This window comes from Nannospalax galili, unplaced genomic scaffold (genome assembly GCF_000622305.1).
Source record: "Nannospalax galili isolate Female #2095 unplaced genomic scaffold, S.galili_v1.0 scaffold653, whole genome shotgun sequence".
Lineage (NCBI taxonomy): Eukaryota > Metazoa > Chordata > Mammalia > Rodentia > Spalacidae > Nannospalax > Nannospalax galili.
In genome coordinates, this window is record NW_008334077.1 from 2227279 (window position 1) to 2250598 (window position 23320).

Consider the following 23320-nt stretch of genomic DNA (forward strand, 5'->3'; position numbering starts at 1 on the left):
ATAAAAGATAAATATTTAGCCAGACATGGTAGCACATACCTTTAAGGCCAGCATTTGTTATTTTGAGGCCAGTCTGTGGTCTACACAGTGAGTTCTAGGGTGGCTGGAGCTACATGGGGAGATTCTGTCTCAAAAATTCAAAAAAAAAAATCTTTAGATTATCTCCAAATTAAGAGAGTGAGTATAGGACAAGGTGTGGAGGAAAAGAAGAAAAGTCTCCATAGGAAATGGAATGAAAGCTAGAGTCAGGCTCTTTCACAAGATGGGGGGAGGGGAAGGCAGTCAACAATTTTGTCAGGATATAGAGAAGTTCACCAACCTCATTCCTTTCATATATATGTCTACAGTGTCATTGATGCTCTGTGAGTTCCAGGATTGCCTCTATAGTTGAAAATAGTTCCCCTGTGCATAAGAATGTCATTACCAACAGCCCTACAAACACGGACTCCCTGAGGCTAAAGAAATGGTTCAGTGGCTAAGAATACTGACTGTTCTTGCAGAAGACCCGGGTTCGATTCCCAGCACCCAATGGCAGCTAACAACTGTCTGTAACTCCAGTTCCAGGGGATCTGACAGCCTCTTCTGTCCTCTGAGGGCATTGCATGATACAGGTGCACTTACCTACATGCAGGTTCCAGGGATCTGACGGCCTCTTCTGTCCTCTGAGGGCATTGCATGATACAGTGCACTTACCTACATGCAGGCATAACACTCACACACATAAAATAAAAATAATAAATTTTTTTAAAAAAGAAACACGGGCTCCTGAAAAGACCCATTTTTTTAACAGAAGCTACCATTTTGCATTCTTCAGACAAAGACCCTCATCCTCTTTTATTTCACAGCACAATTGTACATTAAACAAAAAATTCACATATACCCAAGAAGTGGTATATAGAAGGCTCACTGATAGGGTAGAATTATCATATTTAGAGAAGGAAGATCTTAGAAAATAAGTTTGAGCTGGGCATGGTGGTGCACATCTTTAATCTTAGCACTCAAGAGGCAGAGGCAGGTGGATTTCTGTGAGTTCCAGGCCAGCCAGGGCTATGCAGTGGGATCCTGTCTCAAAAGAAAGAGGGGCTGGAGAGATGGCTCAGAAGTTAAGAGCACTGGCCGAAGTTGCAGAGGATCTGGGTTCAATTCCCAGCACCCACATGACAGCTAACAACCATCTGTAACTCCAGGTCCAGGGGATCCGATGTCCTCTTCTAACCTCTGTTGGCATTGCGCAACATGGGTACACTTACATACGTGCAGGCAATACACCCATACATATAAAATAAAAATAACAAATAAAAAAAATTTTTGGTCTTTTTGAGATAGGGTCTCCCTGTAGCCCCAGCTGTCCTGGAACTCACTACATAGACCAGGTTGGCCTTGAACTCACAGAGATCTGCCTGCCTCTGCCTCCCAAGTGGGATTAAAGGTGTGTGCCACCATGCCTGGCCTATAAAATATTTTTCAAAAAGATGGGGGGGGGAGAAGGAGGAAGAGGAGGAGGAGCAGGAGGAGGAGAAGGAAGGAAGGAAGGAAGGAAGGAAGGAAGGAAGGAAGGAAGGAAAGGGAAGGAAGGAGGAAGGAAGGAAAAGGAAGGAAGGAAGGAAGGAAAAGGAAGAAAGGAAGGAAGGAAAAGGAAGGAAGGAAAAGGAAGGAAGGAGGAAGGAAGGAAGGAAGGAGAAAGGAAGGAAGGAAGGAAAAGGAAGGAAGGAAGGAAGGAAAAGGAAGGAAAAGGAAGGAAGGAAGGGGAAGGAAAAGGAAGGAAAAGGAAGGAAGGAAGAGGGAAAATGAAGGAAGGAAGGAAGGGGAAGGAAAAAGAAGGAAGGAAGGAAGGAAGGAAGGGGAAGGAAAAGGAAAGAAAAGAAAGAAAAAGGAAGGAAAAGAAAGGAAGGAAGGAAGGAAGGAAAAGGAAGGAAGGAAGGGGAAGGAAAAGGAAAGAAAAGAAAGAAAGAAAAAGGAAGGAAAAGAAAGGAAGGAAGGAAGGAAAAGGAAGGAAGGAAGGGGAAGGAAAAGGAAAGAAAAGAAAGAAAAAGGAAGGAAATGTCCTGAAGGAAGGAAGGAAGGGAAAGGAAAGAAGGGGAAGGAAGGAAGAAAGGAAGGAAGGGGAAGTAAAAGGAAGGAAAAGGATGGAAAAGAAAGGAAAAGGAAGGAAAAGAAAGGAAGGAAAAGGAAGGAAGGAAGGAGAAGGAAAAGGAAGGAAGAGGAAGGAAGGAAGGAAAGTTTGAACTAAGCCAGGCGTGGTGTCTTGTTTCCAAGAAATAGTAGGATTCCCACAAGCCTGAGGCCAGTATAGCCCATATACTGATTTTAAGGCTAGCCTTGCCTAAATAGCAAGATCCTGTATCAAACAAAGAAACAAAACAAAGGTAAGAAAGTTTGAACTGAAAGCCAGCTAAAAGTCTTTAATTAGTAACTTATAATAATTTCCAGACAATGAAATAGTACATAGCCATTAAAAATGCCATCCAAGAGTTGGACAGGTGGAACACACCTGTAACCTAGCACTTAGGGGGCAGGACTTGGAGGACCAAAACAAATCTGAGTCAAACTGATCTGCATAGTTCCAGGCTGGCCTGGACTAGAGTGAAATTCTGTCTAAATAAATAAATGACAAATAGAGATCAATGTAATCAAATAGAGATGGCAGAAAACAGACCAGCTAAAATGCAGTGAGGGGAAAATGTGATTTTTTTCCCCCTGATCTTCCTACTTCCACCTGGGTTTCTTGTTTGTTTTTTTATGTGGTATTAGGTCACTAAGATACTGCTATAGGAGAAAATGATTTTTTTACTTTATTATTATTATGTGTGTGTGCCAGTAAACATGTGCACATGTGGAAGTCAGAGATAGCCTTCAGAAGTCAGTATTCTCCCTCCTTTATATGGCTTTTGAGGATTGAACTCAAGTAATCAGGCTTGTGCAGCAAGTGCTTTTACTCACTGAGCTACCTTGCTAGCCTAGAAAATGAATCTTGATTTGTTTTTTATTGTTTTGAGACAGGGTCTCCCTGTAGCCCCAGCTAGCTTGGAACTCACTATATAAACTAGGCTGGCCTCAATCTCACAGGCATCCACCTGCCTCTGCCTCCCAAGTCCTGGGATTAAAGGTGAGTGCCACCATGCCCAACTTAAAAATATAATACTTTAAATATGTATTTGTTTTATTTATTTGTGGCAGGGTCTTGCTATGAACCCTGGCTGGCATGAAACTGGCTATGTAGACCAGGCTGATCCTAAAATCAGAGAGATCCACCCACCTGCCTCTGTCTCACTTGGACTGTATTGTAAGCAAATACACCTGGCCTAGATTTATTTTTCATTTTATGTGTATTCACAAGTTCCTGAATGTATTTATGTGTACCATGTGTGTGTTTGGTGCCCTTAGAGGGTGTTGGAACCCCTGGATGCACCCACTTGGTTGACAATACCAACTAACCATGGGTTCTTTCTCTCCCCTTCATCAAGAACTTGCTGTGTCATTTAATTGATTAATTTTTCTCACCAGAGAATCAGAGTGAGATAACTAGAAAACCCCTCTTTAGGCTTATATTGGAGACTAGTAGGGGGGAATTGAGCTGTGAATGATTTTCTATTCTTAGGTAACTCAAGGAAATCTGAAACAGGAAAAATTATGCAGTTATATTTTCTTTTTGATTTTTTTTTTGTCTTTTTGAGACAGGGTCTCCCTGTAGCCCCAGCTGTCCTGGAACTCCCTATGTAGACCAGGCTGGCCTTGAACTCACAGAGATCTGCCTACCTCTGCCTCGCGAGTGCTGTATTAAAGGTGTGGGCCACCACTACCACCTTTTTTTTCTATTTATAAACTAGGTTCTACTCATTCATTCAACAAGTATCTATTACATTATTATTATGTATCAGGTACTGTGCTAAGAGCTCTAGGAATGAGCGTCAACGAAAAATAACTGTGTTTCTGTCGTTTAAAAAAAAAATGTTGGCTGGGCATGGTGGCGCATGCCTTTAATCCCAGCACTCGGGAGGCAGAGACAGGCGGATCTCAGTGAGTTCAAGGCCAGCCTGATCTACGTAGGGAGTTCCAGGACAGCTGGGGCTACAGGGAGACCCTGTCTCAAAAAGACCAAAAATTATTACTTTTATTTTACGTGTATGTGTTTTGCCTGCATGCACCCGTGTCATGCAATGCCTTCAGGGGCCAGAGAGGGTGTCAGATCATCTGGAATGGAGTTACAGATGGTTGTTAGCTGACATGTGGGTGCTGGGGAATAAAACCCAGGTCTTCTGGAAGAACAGTCAGTGCTCTTAACCACTGAGCAATCTTTTCAGCGCCCCGTGTTTCTGTCTTAATGGAGCTTACAGTCTGGTAAGGAGACCGAAATTGTGCCAAACACTAAAATGGATGTTGCTGTGAACCAGTATCCAGCAAGTCAAGGTCATTTCCACAGTGAATGACGTTTTAAGTGAATCCTAAGAAAGCACTTACCAAGTACTCAAAGAATACGCAGAGACAGGTTGTGCCAAAGGCCGGAGAGATTTATATATAAGCCACAAATATTAGCAGGTGAAGGCGGAGGGCATTAATTCTATTCCAGGCCTGGTGATTCTTATTCCCAGAGCCAGAGTCTGTAACCATTTTTAATCTGTCCTGACAGGCTTAGCCTCAGTCGCAAAAGCTGAAAAGCCACAGCTGGCTAGCAGAAAAAGAAACTCTTTTAAAAAATAGTAATGGTGTGTAACTTTCCCAAAGGTAACTTTGAAGACTGGAGTCTGGCAGACCGGAGCTAGAGTATCTCCTCTAGACACTTAGAAAGCACAGATTTCACACAAAGAACACACTTACACCAAATCGCGTCTGCCGCTAGAAATAGAAGTGACAGGAGTAACATCGCCTGAAGCCCCTACTCCCCGCACTACGGCTGCGCACGCCCCGCTCCTCTCCGGAAGCGGAAGTGCACTGGAGGTCAGGAGTGTCTTCAGCATGGCGGCCCTCAGGGCGCTAGTGTCCGGTTGTGGACGGCTGCTCCACGGGCTCCTGACAGGCCCCAGCTGGTTACGGCTTCCAGTTCGTGGGTTGAGAGAAGGTGAGTCCCAGGTTCCAGCGACCTCAGGATTTTGAGAAGAGCGGCAGAGGACACTTCGCCAGCCGTGCGTGCTCCTCTGCGCAATTCTGAAACCGGAGGTGCTCTCCTCCCCGGGATGCTTAAAAGCCCTTCCACACCTTGAAGCTTGCCCTCCTGGCCCGTACTGCCCTCCGTGAATAGGGGAGGCCTGAGAGAAATGAGTGATTATTTAGAGACGGAAGAGAAGCGTATCTCAGGGCTCAGGAAAGTTCAGTAAGGGGTCGAATGCGAATTGTCTCTTCCCATGTTGTCTGAATCTCCTGCTTGGTTAAAGCCTCTCGGAACTGTGAAGGAAGAACATCTGGATACTCTTTCCCCAGAGCCTCCCTTTCCAGTTTCTTCTCTGAACGTGGTTGGTGTTTCTGCCCAAGTTACTAATCTCCCTGAGGGGTGGCAGCCGAGGTGCAAAGGCTATTGAACATTTAAGATCGAGGGAAGTCTAAATGTTGGTTCTGCACTTTGTTAAGTCTGGAAAAGTAACCTGATTCTAGCATTAACTGAGAGGTTACTGAAGTCCAAGTTGCCATGCTTCAAGCTGTGACGAGATTGTGAAGGGAGAAAGCTTTTCTGAGAAGCTTAGGTTCTAATGAATTAATATGTGTACGCCCCTGATAAATGCAGGTTATCCATTTGCATGAGAAAGTACAGGAAGATTCTGTTACTGGAAATAGCAAAGCCAGTTGGAAGTTTTCATAAAGGGAGTGTTTCTTGAACAGGCTCCTAAAAGGATGGACTCTGGCAGGCTTAAGAGATCTTTCAGGAGGTTATAGCCTTCCTTTGTGTACTGTGGGAAGCAGAAAAGGACATGTGATGTGCTAAAGAAATTATGTAGTGTTTGTTTTTCAGAGTCCAGCACAGTGTTGGCCAACCAGTGAGTATCAGTTAAAGCTGAGAAGTAACCAGAGAAAAAGAGTGATCATATTGTCAGAGAGAGCAGAAGAATCCAAAAAGAAGAGTCATTGGAGCTAAGAAAAAGCCATAACCTCCCAAGTGATGGGATTGCAGCCTAAGCCACTATATCCAACTTAAAAGAACAGTTTCAATAGAGTGGCAGACAAGGAATCTGGTTAACAGCAGATATACTTGAGAAATCAGCCATAATAGAAAGCTGGAACAATTGCTAGGAAATAAAAAGTCCAGATACTGCCTTGGTAGAGTCAGACCTAGTCATTAGTAAAGAGATCATGCTAATGACAGAATGGATTTAGATAGGGTCTATGATCTCATGCTGTAAAATTTGGCTAATGCTCATAACACTTTTGTCTTCCAAGTGTCAGATACTTCTGTCTCCAAATTCCATATCCTTTATGACATTTACCAGAGTGGAAACTGTTGTTTGCTAAGTTTCTAGAAGAAAAATCAAGATTTGTTTTTTGCATGCTTACTTTAAGACAGGAATATTCAAGATTAGACTTAAATTTTTGAATGAGACAAGGTTTTGCTATGTAGCCTTGGCTGGCCTGGGACTTGCTAGGTATATCAAGTTAGCCTCAAATGTGTGGCAGTACCTCTGCCTCCCAGGTGCTGGGATCACAGGCAAGCACCATCACATCCAGCAAGGAATTTTTTTAAGCCGGAGAATTTGTGAAGTAATGAACTGCAAAATCCAATTGGTCTTTGGAGTGAGTCCTGTTCTGTATACTTAGGGTGGTAGCTCTCCTGTCAATCATTGTCAGCTGAATGTTGAATTGATGTACTTTAAAAAAAAATTTTTTTTTTGATTTTTTTTTTTTTTTTTAATGTGTATGAGTTTTTTGCTTGCATGTATGTAGGTGCATACGATGCCTGCAGAGGTCAGAGAAAGGTGTTGGGTCCCTGTCAGGAACTGGAGTTACTGACAGTTATTAGCCACCACATGGATATTCGGAACCAAACCTGGGTCTTCTGCAAGAGCAGCCAGTGCTCTTAACCACTGAGCCATCCCTCCAGCCCCTGATGTGCTTTTACATGAAAGCACAAACTCTCATATTCTGTGTTCTTTGGAATCACCTGTCTCTAAGCCTTTAGATGAATCTTCTGTTGTTCTGTCTACTGATAAGGCTTATATATATAGCTGATTTTCATTAGTCTAGCTGGTATATTTGACACTCAACTAGTATTGTACATAGAGAAATGAAAGTTGTGGGGGGCTGGAGAGATGGCTCAGTGGTTAAGAACACTAACTGTTCTTGCAGAAGACCGGGGTTCGAATCCCAGCACCCACATGACAGCTAACAACTGTCCATAATTCCAGTTCCAGGGAATCCGACAGCCTCTTCTGTCCTCCGCAGGCATTGCACGACACGGGTGTACTTGCCTATACATACATGCATACACATAAAATAAAAATAATAAATTTTTTTAAATTGAAAGTTATAGAGAACAAACTGAATCTATGAATCTTTTGCTGAAAATGTTCAAGTTTCTTACTTTCCAAAGATGGAACTATGTAATTATAGCAGTGCTTTGTGGGGACCGAAAGGAATAAAGAAAAAGACTTCATGAGGACCGAGGCCCAGTGTTATTTTTTGGTCTGCTGCATTGTTTCTCAGTCAGGGATGGTCATCCACTCTTCTCCTTGACACTCCACCCCTGGAAATATTTTGGCAATGTCTAGAAACATATTTGGTATCACAGCTGGTGCTACTGGTATCTTCTGTAGAGAGAGTAGGGATACTGTTAAACATCTTACAACACATATGACCACTCCCCACAACAAAGAATCATCTGGCCCAAAATATCAGTCCTGCTGATGAGGCAACCTGGTCTAAAGTTTGATAGCTGTACATACAAAACCCAAAATGAGAGTTAGAGGATTATGGGATAAGCAAGACTGGAGGTGGTTGGGACAAGTAAGGAAACTGTGCTTTACTAAGTGCCTGCTCCAAGTAATGTGGTAGGTTTTCCACACTTATTTAATGTCCTTTAAAGGTGTATATTAGCTGTCATTATTTTGATAGATAAGGAAATCCAATTCTAAAAGATTCAATATCTTTCCTAACATCAGCTGTAAATAGTAGAATTGAAAGTAGAGCTGGAGCTGGGCGTGATGCACACCTGTAATCCCAGCACTCAGGAGGCAGGCAAATCTCTATAAAATCAAGGCCAGCCTGGTCTACATAGTGAGTTCCAGGCCAATTGGGACTACAGGGAGACCCTGCCTCAAAAAGACCAAAAAGGAATTAGAGCAAGCATGCACTCTCCCCTCGCCATCATAACATAACCTTGGTACTTAATGGCAGAACTTCTTTTTTCCTTCCTTTGCTGAAAGCTCTTACATCTTAACTTGCCAAAGACCATCTAGTGGTTTCATCAGTGATATCAGATTTAATGATTGTGTTAGACCTTATTCCTGTCTTAGAGCCCTTAGGAAGGAACTACCTTTACAACAAGAAACCATGAATAGTTAAAAATCATACTCTTAAATTAGAATATTGAAACGAGGGAAGGCCAAAGGGAATTTATTTCATCTTTCAGTTAGCTAAGAGGACATAGCTTTGGGGGCAAGGAAGTATCTGATAACAGTGGGCAATTCTATAGCTAAAAGCTTGGAGAAGAGTAAGTTGGGGGCTCTAAAGAATTTGAGGGACATAGGGATAATCCTGAGTGCCCTGCTAATGGGAAGAACACTTGGGCAGCAGTAAGACTCATTCTGAAGCACAGGACAGAGGAACATTCCCTCAGGAGTTCAGGGAAGAGAAACCAGCAGGCAGCGAGAAGACCAGAAAGTTGAATAAAAGAGTTAAAGGTGAACTGAAGGAGACCATGCCTGAGAAGAGTGACCAGAAGCACAGGCCTGCTTTCTCGCTGACCCTACGTGAGACATAGGGTTGCCTCCCGGCCTTTCCTCTGTTCTCTGCTTCCATCTTAGTGTCTGCAGATCCTTGGCACCTTGGTTTCTTTGGCCACTAACTGCAGCCGTACCCTGCCCTTATCCATCATTCATCCTCCCTCACTTCCTCTGCTAAACAATTGGGTCTTTATGTAGCCACGGTTCTTTGCCTCTGTGTTTATGTGTCCATCAAGGTCTTCTGCGTTCATTGCCATCTCCACACAGTGCTGCTCACTCCAGGCTGTTATAATTCAGTTATCTTGGACTCCATCCTAGGCCAGTATTTACTGAAGTACTCAGAGGACCTCTTTATGAGGCATGGACTTTATTATGGTGAAAAGTTCCCATACTTACTTCCCTTTCCTCCTCCAGGGCAAAGACTGTGCCTTCGTATTCTGTTGTAACACTGCCCAGGAGGTAGAGCCAGGCTACCCCTTCCTCGTGTTCAGTGAATGTTGCTTCATTTGGGACAGATTATTTCATGTGTGTGAGGAGTGCCTATTGTAAGAGGTTTTGCCTTTAGCTCCCTTTAGAAAACAGCTTCATCTCTTCCATAGCTTACTTCATGCTGCCCTATCTCAGAACACAGGGGTGATTTCATTTTTTCCTAAACAAGTTTTCCGTTAGTGCCTAAATCTCTTAGAGCAGCTTATCTTTACCACCCCCACTTCTGCTGAATGGAGAAGAGGCCAGGGACAAAATGGGTCTCAGGTTTTGTTTGGTTTTGCCATGTTTTTCTATGCACACTGAAAATCAATACTATTTTGATTCCTATCTCCTCTTTCCAGAGACTTCAAATCTACTGAGGGCCTCTGCAGGCTCCAGCCGGGCCTTCTCCCCCTGCACTAACACACCACCCTGATCAATCTCTGTCTTGTGTGAGTTCTCGGGTCATTCCTCTGGTTTGACAGATTGTCTCTCTGAGATAAGCATCTGCCTATTGTTTTACCCATTGGCTTCTAGTAATGACATCCATTGGCTCAGAGTTGCTGTGGGAGAGCTTGTGAACAGTGGAGCTTGCCATGGGCTTTGATCTCTTTTCCAGGGGCCAGTGGGATGACTTCAGGGTTTGGGTCTTTGCCGAGAGTGATGTGTATTTTGTTAGACTTGTTTACCTCATGGTTAGGACCCAAGTGCCTGCACCAAGAAGGGAACCACATGTTTATCCTCTTTGTGTTTCAGGCTATTGTCCCCATGCTGACTCCAGTGGCACTAGAATGTGTCTCTGCTTTTGTTTCCTGAGATATTCTCAGATACCCCCCACCCCCTACCTGTTGCTCCCATTTAGTGGCCCTCAGGCCCTCCCTCGATTTGAGTTTTAAGTTTCTGGGGTGTTTGGGGCCCCCTCTGGGCTGGATATACAGCCACCTTCTGCTCTTTTCTACCCTGCTGGGTGGGCCATTCTGCAATGGACACATCACAGTGACCTTCCCTCTGCAGCTGTGCTGGCTTCCAGGCCAGCGACCAGGTTGAGTCTCACCCACATCCCGTTCCTGGGTTGGTCTCTGTTCAGAACAAGTAGATCCGTGTGTGAGGTGACGCAGTTTCTTTTACATGGAGGAACCTAATTTTTTCTTTGACTTCATTAGTGGCTACAGTGTTCTCTGGAGAAAGCCCCTGGGCTCTTCTGGTCATTGTTTGCCTTTGTGTGTCTGGAACTGGACATTGAGGGACTCTCAGGTTGGTAGTTTGGGAATAATGAGTCTTTATGAATGGTTTGCCCAGAAAACAAACGAGGAGCAATTCCAGGCAGTCTGTGTCCAATTAGATGTCGGTCACAGAGCTCAGTGATCACAGATGCTTACATGGGCTCTGGCTGGTTTAGAATTGCCTTTTTTCCTTAGACGGTCCTTTCTCTTTTTATTGTTTATGGTTTTGCAAAAGCAGTATATGTTTAGAGAATATGATAGACAAAAAGAAGAAACAGAAAGCACCCATTCCCACCACAGAGGGTAACCAGGTCTCTAACACATATGCACACAGCTGGCTGTGAGCCTCCTGCAACCCACAGACAGTCATGTACATGCTGATGGATACTTCTAGGGAGAGTTCCTTAGCTCCCACTTAACTTTGTCAAAGTTAGGACCTTGGGCTCTTTTCTAATCTACATTACTTCTTACTTTGACCAGAACTAAGTAAAACTAAACTGTGATAGGCACGCTACTGTTTAAATAGGGTTTTAGTATTTTAAGAGACAGATTGCAAGCAACTATGTGAGCCCAAGCTTTCTCTTGTAGCAGTTAACAGTTACAAGGGGACGGTGACAATTATTTCACTCTCTTGACAGCATTTATTGAGCCTTTGCTGTGTACCAGTTCCCTTGCTAACAGCTGTGGCTCTTGCTTAAGAAGCCGGGAGCTCGGGAGGCTCTCCAAGAACAGTTGCTGTACGTGACCTCACAGCTTGCTGCTTCTTTTAATTACAATAGCAGTTGTCATTCAGCATCCTGGTTAGGTGAGGTGGGAAATGTGTGCAGCCTGACAGATGTGTGCAGCTGATCTGCTCACTTCCGCTTCTCTTCTGCCTGCCTCAGACCTCAGCAGGCCTGGGCTGAGGGGTTGCTCTCAGTGAGGTATGGTAGTGCTCCCTGAAGTGCTGCTGTTCCTACCACCATCTGCACCTTATTCCCCACCTCTCTCATCAGCTTTCTCTGGTACAGAGAACAGAACCCAGCTCAGGATACATTTTGGGAGTGAACTTGTCTCACTGAGAAGCCACCATTGGAACACTGTTAGTCCAATGCTGCATTTCAGGTTGTGAACCCTTCAAAGTCAGAAACTACTTTTGGCTGATTGGCTTTGTGAAGGGACGTATGCAATAGGTACTCCTGGAAGTCTGTTCCATGCCGCTGTCTTGCCAGCTGCCAGGTCACCATTGCCACAGTAGGGCAGCCAACATGGAGCCCCTAGTCCCAGATTGATGCTGCTGCCTGAGTACCCCAAGCTTGGCTGCAGCCAGCCTTCAGGGCATAGAGCCTTGGCACTTGGGATTGAACCCTGCACACTTTGTGTCCCAGGCGGGGACCGTGGGAGAGTGCAGGCTGAAGGCTCCTTACTTTTGCCTGTGTAGAATTTGAGCTGTTATTTGAAACTCCCTGTTCCTTATTAAATGGCTGACCTAATTTTTTCCCTTTATCTCTGTAGTGGTAGAGATCCAAGAAGGGAAGACAACTATAGTAAGTATCATCGCGTTGGCCACTTAGAACCTCCTTAACACACGGAGCCTCCTGACTACTCTCCTCTGACTACTCGCCTCCTCTGAGGGAAGGAGGGAGGCCCAATCTGGACTTCTGGCTCCAGGATCTGCTCCCTTGGTGACCATAAATCCTGAAGTCCACTATTTTTCAGGCCATATGCCATAGTGCAGTTAATCAGGAACAGTCGCTGTGCCTCGGCTGAGGTATCTGTTATTTGATTAAAGTAACCTTTTGTATGACAAAGTCTCAGAGACCTTTGCTAATATGTTCTTTGGCAGGTGATAAATCAGTTTCCCAAAAGGGAAACTAAGGCAGTGTTGCAGAGCTAAGGAGCCCACGTAAGTTGGCCCAGAGCCAGAGGCCTGGACTTCGGTTCTTTTTCTGCCTGGAATGACTAAGTGCCCTGGAGTGATGCATTTACGAGGTGACAGTTTCTAGACCCTAACGTACTAGCTGGCACCTTGGCATGTGTCTTGGTAAGAAGGCTGGAACAAGTCTTCATCTGCCTGCTCACCCCCCTCTCCCTTGCTGGGCTCATCTCACCTCCCTGGGGGAGTCAGTCATGGGGCCTAGATTATCTCATAATCCTTAAAAGACAACCTTGTTTTCACACAGTCTTCCCTGCCTCCAAGAAGTTCTCAGCCACTTCACTGAGCTCCCAGAAGCCTCTGGAACTTCCATGTCAACCAAGGACTTAATCTTTCTGGCAGTCAGCCAAGCATAGTCCTCCGAAAGGCAGTTTTATCCTCCAGACGAATCCTTTTAGTCTTCCCCAGAACATTTGCTCAGCCTTTTCACTGCTTAGCCTCAACGCAGTTCTAACTCTTTAGGGAACTCCATGCCCTTAGGGCACCTCTCTAGTTCTGTGATTAAAATCGGAAGTAACCTGAGCCTGATGGCACATACCTGGAGTCCTAGTACTCAGGGGACAGAGGAAGGAGGATCAGGAGTTCAGGGCCATCCTCAGCTCCTTATTGAGCTCAAGATAACCCTGGACTACCTAGGTTGAAATCATGTCTCCTACAGCAAGAAGCTGAAAGTAGTATTCACCTATAAACTGGAGCAAAGAGCTTTTCAGACTTTTGAAATGGCATCTTATTTCTGCTTACTAGGTACTCAGTCCCGTGTCATTCCCCACCCCCCACACCCCCAAATCTCCTGCTAATGTTCCTGCTGCCCTGGGTTGGCCTTCTTTCCTGCTCTTTAGAATGTCCATTACTCTTCTGGTGACTGATTCCCCCAGATTATTTCCAGAAGACTCTGGCAGCCCGTGCTTGGATGTCATCTCCCATTGTCAGACTCCTTCTCCACTAACCAGTTCCCCACCAGTGACAATGTCTGAGAAAATATTAGAAACTCAGACTTGAAGGCTTGCTGCCCAGCTCATGGGGCCTAGATTATCCCATAGTCCTCAAAAGACAACCAACTTTTGAGTGTAAAGACGGTTTTTCATGTGAGGCATAGAACTTCTATTTGGAGAGGGAACAGAGAACCCATGCCTGGAAAGGCACTGCTATGACTGGCTGTGGGTGTTACTCTCCCTTCTGAAATGAGATCCGGTGGGCCGGCTGCAGACACCATGGTGGCCTACTGGCAGCAGGCCAGCCTCAGCTACATGCAGTTCTCCCACATCTGTGCAAAGGCAGTGAGGGATGCCCTGAAAATAGAATTCAAAACAAATGCCGAGAAGTCTTCCAGCAGCAGCATAAAATTTGTGAAGGTGAAAACGGGATAACTGACCCCAGAGGCTTGCAGTGCTGCATCCTGACAGTGAAGATATGGACACCTGCTTTGGCAGATCGCAATCAGCCTTGCTTCATGAAGAAAAAATGATGTCTTGTTCATAAATTGATGATGCCAATAAATCAATATAGTTCACTCTTAGAAAAAAAGAAAGAAATGAGATCCGGTGCCTGCTGCACTAAGTTGGAGTTAAATGAAGTGGTGTATGTAAACCATTCTTAGCACAGAGCCAGGCTATAACAGGGAACCAATAAACATTAGCTCTCTCCTGGGCCCACAAGTCTCCCTCCCAAGGCCTCCTGTGTACCCACAGATTTTCTCTAGCCCACGGCTTCTCTCTGACATAGTTGTGGTTGCCATGGCAGAAAGGTGGGTAGTGGTGCCTGGCATAACTTAGCACAACTTTCGGCCCCTTTCCCTCTGGCCAGTCCCACCCAGGGGACAGTGTTGCTTCTGTCCCAATACCTCTCAAATCTGTCCCAGCCAAGCTCTAAAAGGCTCAGCCTCAGAAAGGCCTTCTAAGCCCCCTTGCAATCAGAGCTCACTCCCACATTGTTGCTTTAATACACTTAGCCATTCCAAGGCTGTGTCACAGGATACAGCCATGATGGAAAGGTCATGTCACATGTGGCCTCCACAGGGTTTGATAGGTGGCATCCAAGATGATAAAATCAAGATGATAATAGGCAGAGGCAGGAGGTCACTGCAATTTTAATGTGTATGTGTGTATTGCCTGCATGTAGGTAAGTGCACCTGTGTCATGCAATGCCTGCAGAGGACAGAAGAGGCTGTTGGATCCCCTGGAACTGGAGTTAGTTATGGACAGTTGTAGCTGCCATGTGGGTGCTGGGATCTGAACCCGGGTCTTCTGCAAGAATAGCCAGTGTTCTTAACCGCTGAGCTCTCTCTCCAGCTCTGTAACTTTTTTTTAATATTTTTTTTTAATTTTATGTGTATGAGTGTATTGCCTGCATGTATGTGAGTGTACCCGTCAATCAATGCCGCAGAGGTCAGAAGAGGGTGTCAGATTCCCCTGGAACTGGAGTTAAGGACGATTCGTAGTCACCATGTAGGTGCTGGGAATCAAACCTGGGTCTTCTGCAAGAGCAGTCAGTGCTATTAACCGCTGAGTCTCTAGCCCATTTGTAACTTTTTTTTTTAATATTTATATTTTATGTATACAGGTATATTGCTTGCATGTATGTGAGTGCACCCATGTCTGTGCAGTGCCACAGAGGTCAGAAGAGGGCTTCAGATTCCCCTGGAGCTGGAGTTAAGGATGGTTCGTAGCCGTCATGTGGGTGCTGGGAATTGAACCCAGGTCCTCTGCAAGAGCAGTCAGTGCTCTTAACTGCTGAGCCAACTCTCCAGCCCCTCATTTGTAACTTTTTAAAAAACTTTATGTTTGTGTGTGAACCTCCTTGTATGTGCACTATGTGTGTGTGCGCATGCCCACAGAGCCCAGAAGAGGGTGTCAGATCCCCTGGAACTGGAGTTATAGGTGGATGAAGCTGCCCAGTGTGGGTGCCATGCATGCTGGGAACTGAACCTAGGTCCTATGCAAGAGCAACCAGTTCTCTTAACTGCTGAGTCACCTCTCCAAGACCTGTTGGAACCATTTGCCACATGCATGTATTACCTTTCCCGATGTCAGAAAGAAGCCTGGTATTCAGGTGTTTTCTTGTGGGTTGTTGGGAAAGATAGCATTCAGCTTCTACAGCAAACGCTTCCCTATAGTTAGCAGTTTGTGTGTCTGTGCCTGTGTTGTTCTTGTTCTGTCTAGTTTTGAAAGCCTTGGTTGGATTGGAACTTACTATGTAGTACACTTTAGCCTTCAACTTATAATTTTCCTGCCTCAGCTTCTCATTACTGAGATCATAGCCATGCATCACTCATCTGGCTAGTCACCTGTGTTCAGATTGTTTCCACATCCCAATGGCCACGTAAAGACCCAACATGTAGCAACTACAGAATATCTCCACAGTGCAAGCAGCCTATTAATTGCTGCCGTGAGACCTCCAGAAATAAAGTTTGACTGGCATTCTCATCATACAGCACTTGCTCACAGTGAAAGGCCTGCATGCCTGGCTATGGCTCTCACACTGTTTTTTTCCTCTGACTCTTAGATCGAAGGCCGAATGACAGGAACTCCCAAGGCAACTCCAGATCCCCCTAACCCATCAGGCCAGTGCCCCATCTGCCGTTGGAACCTGAAGCACAGATATAACTATGAGGTGAGTCTGGGTGTTGAGACCCTCACCCTGTATTTGCTGGGGTCAGATTCCTATTACCTTGAGCATGTAGTGACTGGCTATCAACTCTGGCTGCATGGTAGAATCACCTAAGGAGCTCTAAGGAATATGGAGCTGGGCCTTTGCAGCTGCCTTTGCACCCGTGAAAAAGCTTGTGGCAAAGGGGAGCAAAAAAAGAAGCAGGTTTTGAAGGTCACCCTTGACTGCAACCACCCTATAGAAGATGGAGTCATGGAAGCCAATTTTGAGCAGCTCTCCAGGAGAATATCAAAGTGAACTTTGATGGAGGGGTCAACAGAGGCAAGAGCAGGATTACTGTAACTTCCCAGGTACCTTTTTTCCAAAAGGTATTTGAAATCTCACCAAAATATTTAAAGAGAAATCATCCATATGATTGGTTACATGTAGTCAATTAACAGCAAAAGGAGTTATGAATTATATTACCTCCAGATTGACTGACATGAAGAGGATGATTAAAGGCATTGATCTGGGATATTTTGTATGAATTGATAAATAAAATGAACAACACAAATCTGGGACTGGAGAGATGGCTCAGTGTTTAAGATCACTGACTGCTCTTGCAGAGGACCTGGATTCTGTTCACAGTGTCTATATGGCAGTTCACAACTGCCTGTAACTCCAGTTTCAGAGGATCCAGTACCCTCTTCTGGCCTCCATGGGCACCAGGCACACATTTGGTACACACACGTACATGCAGACAAAACACTTATAAAATCAGTCTTTTAAAATAATTGACCCTCCAGCTCAACCTCAGACCCATACTTGGCCTACAGGACTGGGACTGGTGTTTTTTTTTGTTTGGGGGTTTTTTTTTTGGGGGGGGGGTCTTTTTGAGACAGGGTCTCCCTGTAGCCCCAGCTGGCCTTGAACTCACAGAGATTACCTGCCTCTGCCTCCCAAGTGCTGGGATTAAAGGCGTGCGCCACCATACCCCGGCTGGGACTGGTGTTTTTAAAGTTCTCATGGGCTACAGGGCAGAGTCACTGGTTGAGGTTGTGGCCTAGTTCAGAATGCCAGGAGTAATTCTCATGAGGATGGAATGAGGTCTGGGCTTGGCTCTCCTCATAATGAGGTAGTTTGAAGTTCCCAGTGTGATCTGCATACAGATAGGGTTCTCTTTTCATACTGGAGCTCCATACACACCTGATTGCTCCAGCTCATCCAGAGCAGCTGCTTCCGGGCAAGGAGATGACAGTGAACAGCACCCACAACAGGCAGCATAGTGAGCCTAGGGCCTGCTTTGCTAGCCCCTGTTGTGAGCTCTCATGTGTTTTTAACTTACATAGTTGCACACTAACCCCATGAAGTAAGGACTTCGCCTTTGTTGCAGTGAGGAAACCTAAGGCAGTTAAAATTTGCCTCAGATCTCCCAGCCACAATGTCAGAGCTGGAATCCAAATTCCAGAAGCCAAGCAGAGCTCATGTTGTACTTCTGCTCTGTAGCAAGGCTAGAGCCAGCCCTGGGATCATTCACACTTGTTCTTCAGAGCTCTCAATGGTGGCATGAAGAACTCTGTTTTGGGATTTCAGGTGATTCCTGCTCTGGGCCAGTTTGACCTGTGAGTTGTCCCAGTTCCCCTTTGAGGCATAGGATGACTAAGGGCAGAGATCCTGGTCAGGTGATAAGAGCAGGAAGAGGCCACATGTCCATGAGATCTGAACAGAATGACCCAACTAATCTCCTGGACTGGGAACCTTGGTTTCCATCCACCCCCAGGCCCCCGGGGCTGCATACATGGGTACCTGGGATGGTAGAGTGCAGTCCGAAGCCATGCTCAGAGTTTCCTGTCATTGATGTCAGTGAAAATACAGGCATACTCAGAATCCCAGCTTCAGATGGGGGCAAAACCCATACCTGCCCCACCACCAAGGGGTACCCTCCTACTAGCCATTTCCAGGAAATAGATTTGGCTCTGTTTTTCCAAGAGAAGAAATCTAATCCCCTCTGAGGTAAAGGCCAAAGTTGTTTTTCCTTTTTCCCCTTTCCACTTGGAGCACTGTTGGCCCAAGCTGCATGAAACTGTTGATTTGCTTGGCAGCCTGCAAGGAGAGTCCCGAGGCTGCTAGCCCAGCATGTTAGTTAGCCCTGGATTAATCCAATCCAAGGCTTTCTCTGAAGAGTACAGGGGTGAGAGTTCGGGGCCTGGATCCCTCAGGAACTATCCCGTGATTAAAACAAATCTGTGGTTACACAGTGAGGCGCCTGCCAGGCCAACAAGTTGGTATGTGGGCCCTGGTAAGGGGCAAAATGTTACTTAACCCCTTCAGCCATCCATGACGGGACCATTCGGGAAAGGGTTTCTTGTCAGTTTGTCCTTTTTGCTAGGCTTATCCCAAGCAGCCTGTTGGGCATGCAATGTCCCAGGAAGCCCGAGAATCCATTTCTGTCTAGTTAACTAGTAGACTTAGAAATGTTGATGAGTTCCCCAGCCTGGGTCCCTCCTCCTCAGCTCAGGTGCCTGCCCAGCACCTGAGTGGGAACGGGTGGGGGGGTTGTTGGCATGTACCTGGCCTGTGCCATCTAGGTTCTGGGGGCAGAGATGGAACAGGGGGCAGAGATGGAACAGGCTTTCCCTCTTGTGAAAATAACCTACATGCCCCACCCACCAGTGGAAAATGACCAGCAAGCATTTTGCCACCAGGAAAGGCACTGCATGCTCATAAAAGATGTGCTCTCGCCGGGCATGGTGGCACACACCTTTAATCCCAACGCTCAGGAGGCAGAGGCAGGTGGATCTCTGTGATTTCGAGGCCAGCCTGATCTCCATAGTGAATTCAGGCCACCTGGGGCTACAGGGAGACCCTGTCTCAAAAAGACCGAAAAAAAGAAAGATGTGCTCCCTGGAGCTTCTGGTCCCACCTAGTCTATCAGGCAGTGCTCAGGAGGTTTGGGGAACTCACAGGGTTGGCCTCAGGGTACAGAAGTCCTACAAGTTGGGAGTGACCTTTGTTGGAGAAAAGATTGTGCAGAGCTCTTGTTGAGGGAGTGATTTAGGTAGGCTCCTGAAACACATCAGCCCCTTGGAGTGCTGGGAGCCCTGCACATCCCACAGCCCTGGTTCCCAACATCACAAGCAAACCAGCTAACCCACACTCCTGTTTCTGGTTTTCCTATAGGATGTGCTGCTGCTCAGTCAGTTCATCCGGCCTCACGGAGGCATGCTGCCCCGGAGTGTCACAGGTCTTTGCCAGGAAGAACACCGCAAGATAGAGGAATGTGTGAAGATGGCCCACCGAGCAGGTAGAATGTCCCCAGGGCTTTTCAGGCTGGGGACTGCAGGCACCTCCTCCTAACCAGCTGCTACAGCTGGAAGAGAGTGGTGAGGCAGTGCAGATTGTACTCACCCCCACAGCCCCCTACTCCCATGGGCTTTCCCCCTGACTGCCTCTTGAGCTGTGGAGACCACCTCTTACATTCCTTCCTTCCACTCAGGTCTGTTCCCAAATCACAGGCCGAGGCTTCCAGAGGGATATGTACCAAAGAGCAAGCCCAAGCTCAACCGGTAAGCAAAGATGAGTGTGAATGACCTGAGCTCTCTGGGCCCCGTGGTTCTTGCTGAATTCTCGGGGAGCCTTCCCCACGGGTCACAGCAGCACGGGAGAGCTGGAGTGCACCTTGGCTAGGTCTGCTGCTTTCCTACCAGCTCAAGCACACTTCCAGCCTTCCCGCCATGGCTGCACTGTATGCAGTCTACCACCTCCCTTCCTGGCCCCAGTCTGTCTTCCTCTTTCCTGCCTTGATACAAGGGCCAGGAGGTTGTAAGGAGGCCTGCTGATTGAGCTTTAAAATGTGCTAATCCCTACTTATGACATCATACTGAGTTGCTATAGGGATGTGAGAGCATTTCTACAAACTTTCAGTGTCCCAGCTCTTTCCAGCACTGGGATTATTAGAGAGCAGAGCAAGTTAGACTCTCTGGGATAGTGCCACTATAAGCAGCTGTACACTGCACCACCACCTCAGGGCAGTGTGCATAGAGACTCAGTCTCAACTAGTGTTCCCTAGAGTTGGGTAGTTAACAACCTACACAGCCTCATGTCCATCCTGAGAGGTCCTGAGGAAGAGAGGAAAGGCAGCCCAGAGCCTTCAGTCACATCAACCCTCCAGTCTCAGCAGGGTGGCCCCCTCTAGAGTAGGAGCAGATTCTCATCTGACGGGCAACTGCCCTGTTGCAGGTTCCTCTCCCTGACTCTGATGCTACCCTTGCATGCTCTTAGACCTTCAATATCTGCCTGTTCAGAGTAGCACTGGGCCTGTAAGACTGATAGTGTGGTTGCTATGCTCCCCACCAGTGCCTCCTCCCTCCAGTGTAGCTGGTGGTTCCCAGACCAGAGTGAGGAAGATGGATGCTCTGCAGGGAACTGACAGGACCTGAAGCAAAGCAGGACTTCTCAGCCCCCACAGACCTCCAGTGCTGATCCCTACCAGAACCCAGGGTGGAGGTTGGGAGATGAGGTTGCTAGGCAGAGGGGGTGAGATGTGGGAACATGGGTTTGCCCCCTTGTACCTTGCCTCTCCCAGCCCTGGAGGCAGGGCCAGAGTTGGGCCATCTGCCAACATCCCTGAGATGCAGGGCATGGTAACCCCTTCCTATGTCTCTTCTCTGTGCTCTGGTCTATTTGGGGATTGAGCCCACCCCACCTCCTGGCTTTTTAAGAGGCAGCAGCAGGCCTGAGGACACAATCCATCCTGCCCTCAGGCCTTTGAAGCTAGGCCAGGCTCCCTCCCTTACATCCGGTGTCCTTTAGTGTGACACAGGATTGATGATGTGTGGGGGCTTTTGGATTGCAGAAGGCCACACTGGGGGAGGGGGAGTCCTGGCTCAGGAAGCAGTTGATTCCCTTGCAAAGGACTCTGCACCCAGGGGTCCCTGAGCACCCATGCATGCATGGTTCTGGATACTGCATCCCTCTGTATTCACAGGTCTCCTCAGCACCCTGGTACAGCATTGACATCTCCACCAGGCCCAGGAAGGCCTGCCCTCTTTCTCTCTTTCCTATGCTTAGGACACATCAGGAGAGGGCCAGACCTCCCTTTCAGGAGAGGTAGAAGGTTGGTTTAAGAGAAAGCCTGAATTAGCTGGGCGTGGTGGTACACACCTGTAGTCCCAGCACTTGGGAGGCAGAGGCAGGTGGATCTCTGTAAGTTCAAGGCCAGCCTGGTCTCCATAGTGAGTTCCAGGCCAGCTGGGGCTACAGGGAGACCCTGTCTCAAAAAGACAAAAAAAAAAAAGAGAAAGGCTGAATTCCTAGAGCCAAGGTGTTCCCAGAAAGCTGACCGGAGGCCACCTAGCCCTCCCCTGCCAGCTGGACACTGTGTACCACAAATATCAGATCTAAGACTAGCTGAAGGACAGCTGAGGAGGTAGCTCTGGAGAATCTGGTCAGCTGGGGTCTTCTGGAATCCCTGAGTCCCAGGCTCCCAAACTGTGTCTTCACCTTCCACTCTCAGGACTAGGGGGGGACTCTGTCCTGGACTCACCTGTTGATCCAAACAACTTACCACAGATACAGCAGCCCCTCCACATTCAGCATCCCAGTGTGGTGTTAATGTCTCCAGTTTATGTGGGAAGGGCCTGCCTCCTGTGCCCAGTACACATGGGGTAGAAGCCAGACCTCCTGCAATTTCCCCTCTGCATAAGGCTGACAGCCAAAGACCAAGGTCCAGAGAAGCATGGGGGAAATGCATGAATCAGCAATCCTTTTTTCATCTAAAAATTTTCAGCCAAAAGCAAGAGAAAATTTTTCTGTCAGGGATACTAGTTTTTAAATTAAGAAGCTTTACTTGAGGGTCTCTAGAGGCGGCCAGGGCAAGCATCAACTTAGCATGTATGAAGCAAGGGAGGACTCCTGGCCTTTGTGGCTGAACTTTGAGAATGAAGGATGGGCCTTTCTGGACAGGATCCAGGTTTCATTCTGAACCAAGTAAACCCGAATCTTGGTGCTATGAGCCACTTTTCCAGGAACTATCAGGGCCCAGGCCATCCCCAAAGGAGGCCAGAGGACCATGGGTGGCCGCCATCTTTCCCCACCCCCTCCTACTTACAGGAACCTGCCGCGCTGGGGCTGCACCCAGGGAGCTCATCCCTTGCTTCCCATCAGGGGCTGGGTGAGAGGCGGGGTCCTGCACCAGTTGAGGTGCCCTGAGGAGTTCCCTGGAGGCTGGGGTGACAGAATGAGCCAAGTGGGAAAGAGTGCAGGGTTTCTCCAGGCCCTTACATCACTCTCCTGTCCCTAGGCTCAAGCCAGACAGGAGTGATCTGCTCTCCAAGCAGTCTTTCTCCGCCTTTTCCCCACAGCATGCATGAACACAACTCATAAAGATCAAGGGAGCCAGGCCTGGGCTGCCTGACCCTGGCCACACACACTTACAGCAGCAAGAGCCTAGCCCATCTGTTTAGACACTCAGCAGTTTCTCCCAGGAAAATCCCCTGCCCTTCCAGAGAGGAAAACTGGTGAAAGGGGTGGTGTGGCTCCTGAGGCCTGGCCCAGCACGTCCCCAGTGCTCACAGCAGCCTTGTGTTCCTCTCCACAGCTACCTGACACGCTGGGCTCCCAGGTCTGTCAAGCCCATCTACAACAAAGGCCACCGTTGGAACAAGGTGGGCATGGCTGTGGGATCACCACTCCTGAAGGACAATGTCTGCTACTCCAGAAAGCCTTTGAAGCTGTATCATTAATGAAAGTAGAGCTCCACACGATCCTGGCTCCTGGTTTCTGGTTTCTGGTTTCTGCTGGGAACCGAGGCTAGCTCCTGAGCCATCAGCCACACCACGTACTTGCTCCTCCCACCAGGACCACTGCCCTCCAACAGGAATGGCACGGGGACATTGGAACTATCTTTCTGGACCTGCCCAACCTCAGTGCTGGGAGCCAGGGGTAGGCAGGCCATCTGGACCTCCTGGCTACTGCTGTGGTCTCTTGACTGGCTTGGGCTGAGATTGGTACTGGGGCAGTTTTACCTGAAGAAACATAATAAAGCAAGCTTTTGGGCTTCTCCATGTGGTCACTGCTTAGAAATGTGGGGTCCTGCTCCCCTGTCCAGCCAGTTGCTGAGCATGGAGCCACTCACCTACAGATGGGCCACGTGAATGACTGGAATGGGTTCATGTGCCGCACAGGTCCTCATCCTCTGCCGACAGGTGTCAGCCCCTCAGCTGGGAGGTTCACCCCAAGGTAGCCTTCACTTGAGTTCAGAAAGT

The 23320-nt window shown here is 47.3% G+C and overlaps 2 protein-coding genes and 1 pseudogene across 2 annotated transcripts in view; 2 read left to right on the top strand and 1 right to left on the bottom strand.

Annotated features, from left to right (window-relative positions):
- The first annotated feature begins 4911 nt into the window (after positions 1-4911).
- Mrps18a (mitochondrial ribosomal protein S18A) lies at positions 4912-23115 on the top strand. The gene is made up of 6 exons (XM_008829057.3): positions 4912-5056; positions 12050-12081; positions 15972-16079; positions 19236-19359; positions 19552-19621; positions 22654-23115. Exons 1-6 carry the CDS (start codon positions 4954-4956, stop codon positions 22796-22798), a joined length of 582 nt encoding a protein of 193 aa, XP_008827279.1. The 5' UTR covers positions 4912-4953; the 3' UTR covers positions 22799-23115.
- The window catches only part of Rsph9 (radial spoke head 9 homolog), a 31750-nt gene continuing 15914 nt past the window's right edge, over positions 7485-23320 (bottom strand). The window contains exon 5 of the mRNA XM_029561602.1: positions 7485-7730. Coding sequence (XP_029417462.1) covers positions 7627-7730 — 104 coding nt within the window. The 3' untranslated portion in view covers positions 7485-7626. The remainder of the gene's footprint in view (positions 7731-23320) is intronic.
- On the top strand, positions 12319-14598 carry LOC103730774 (annotated as a pseudogene).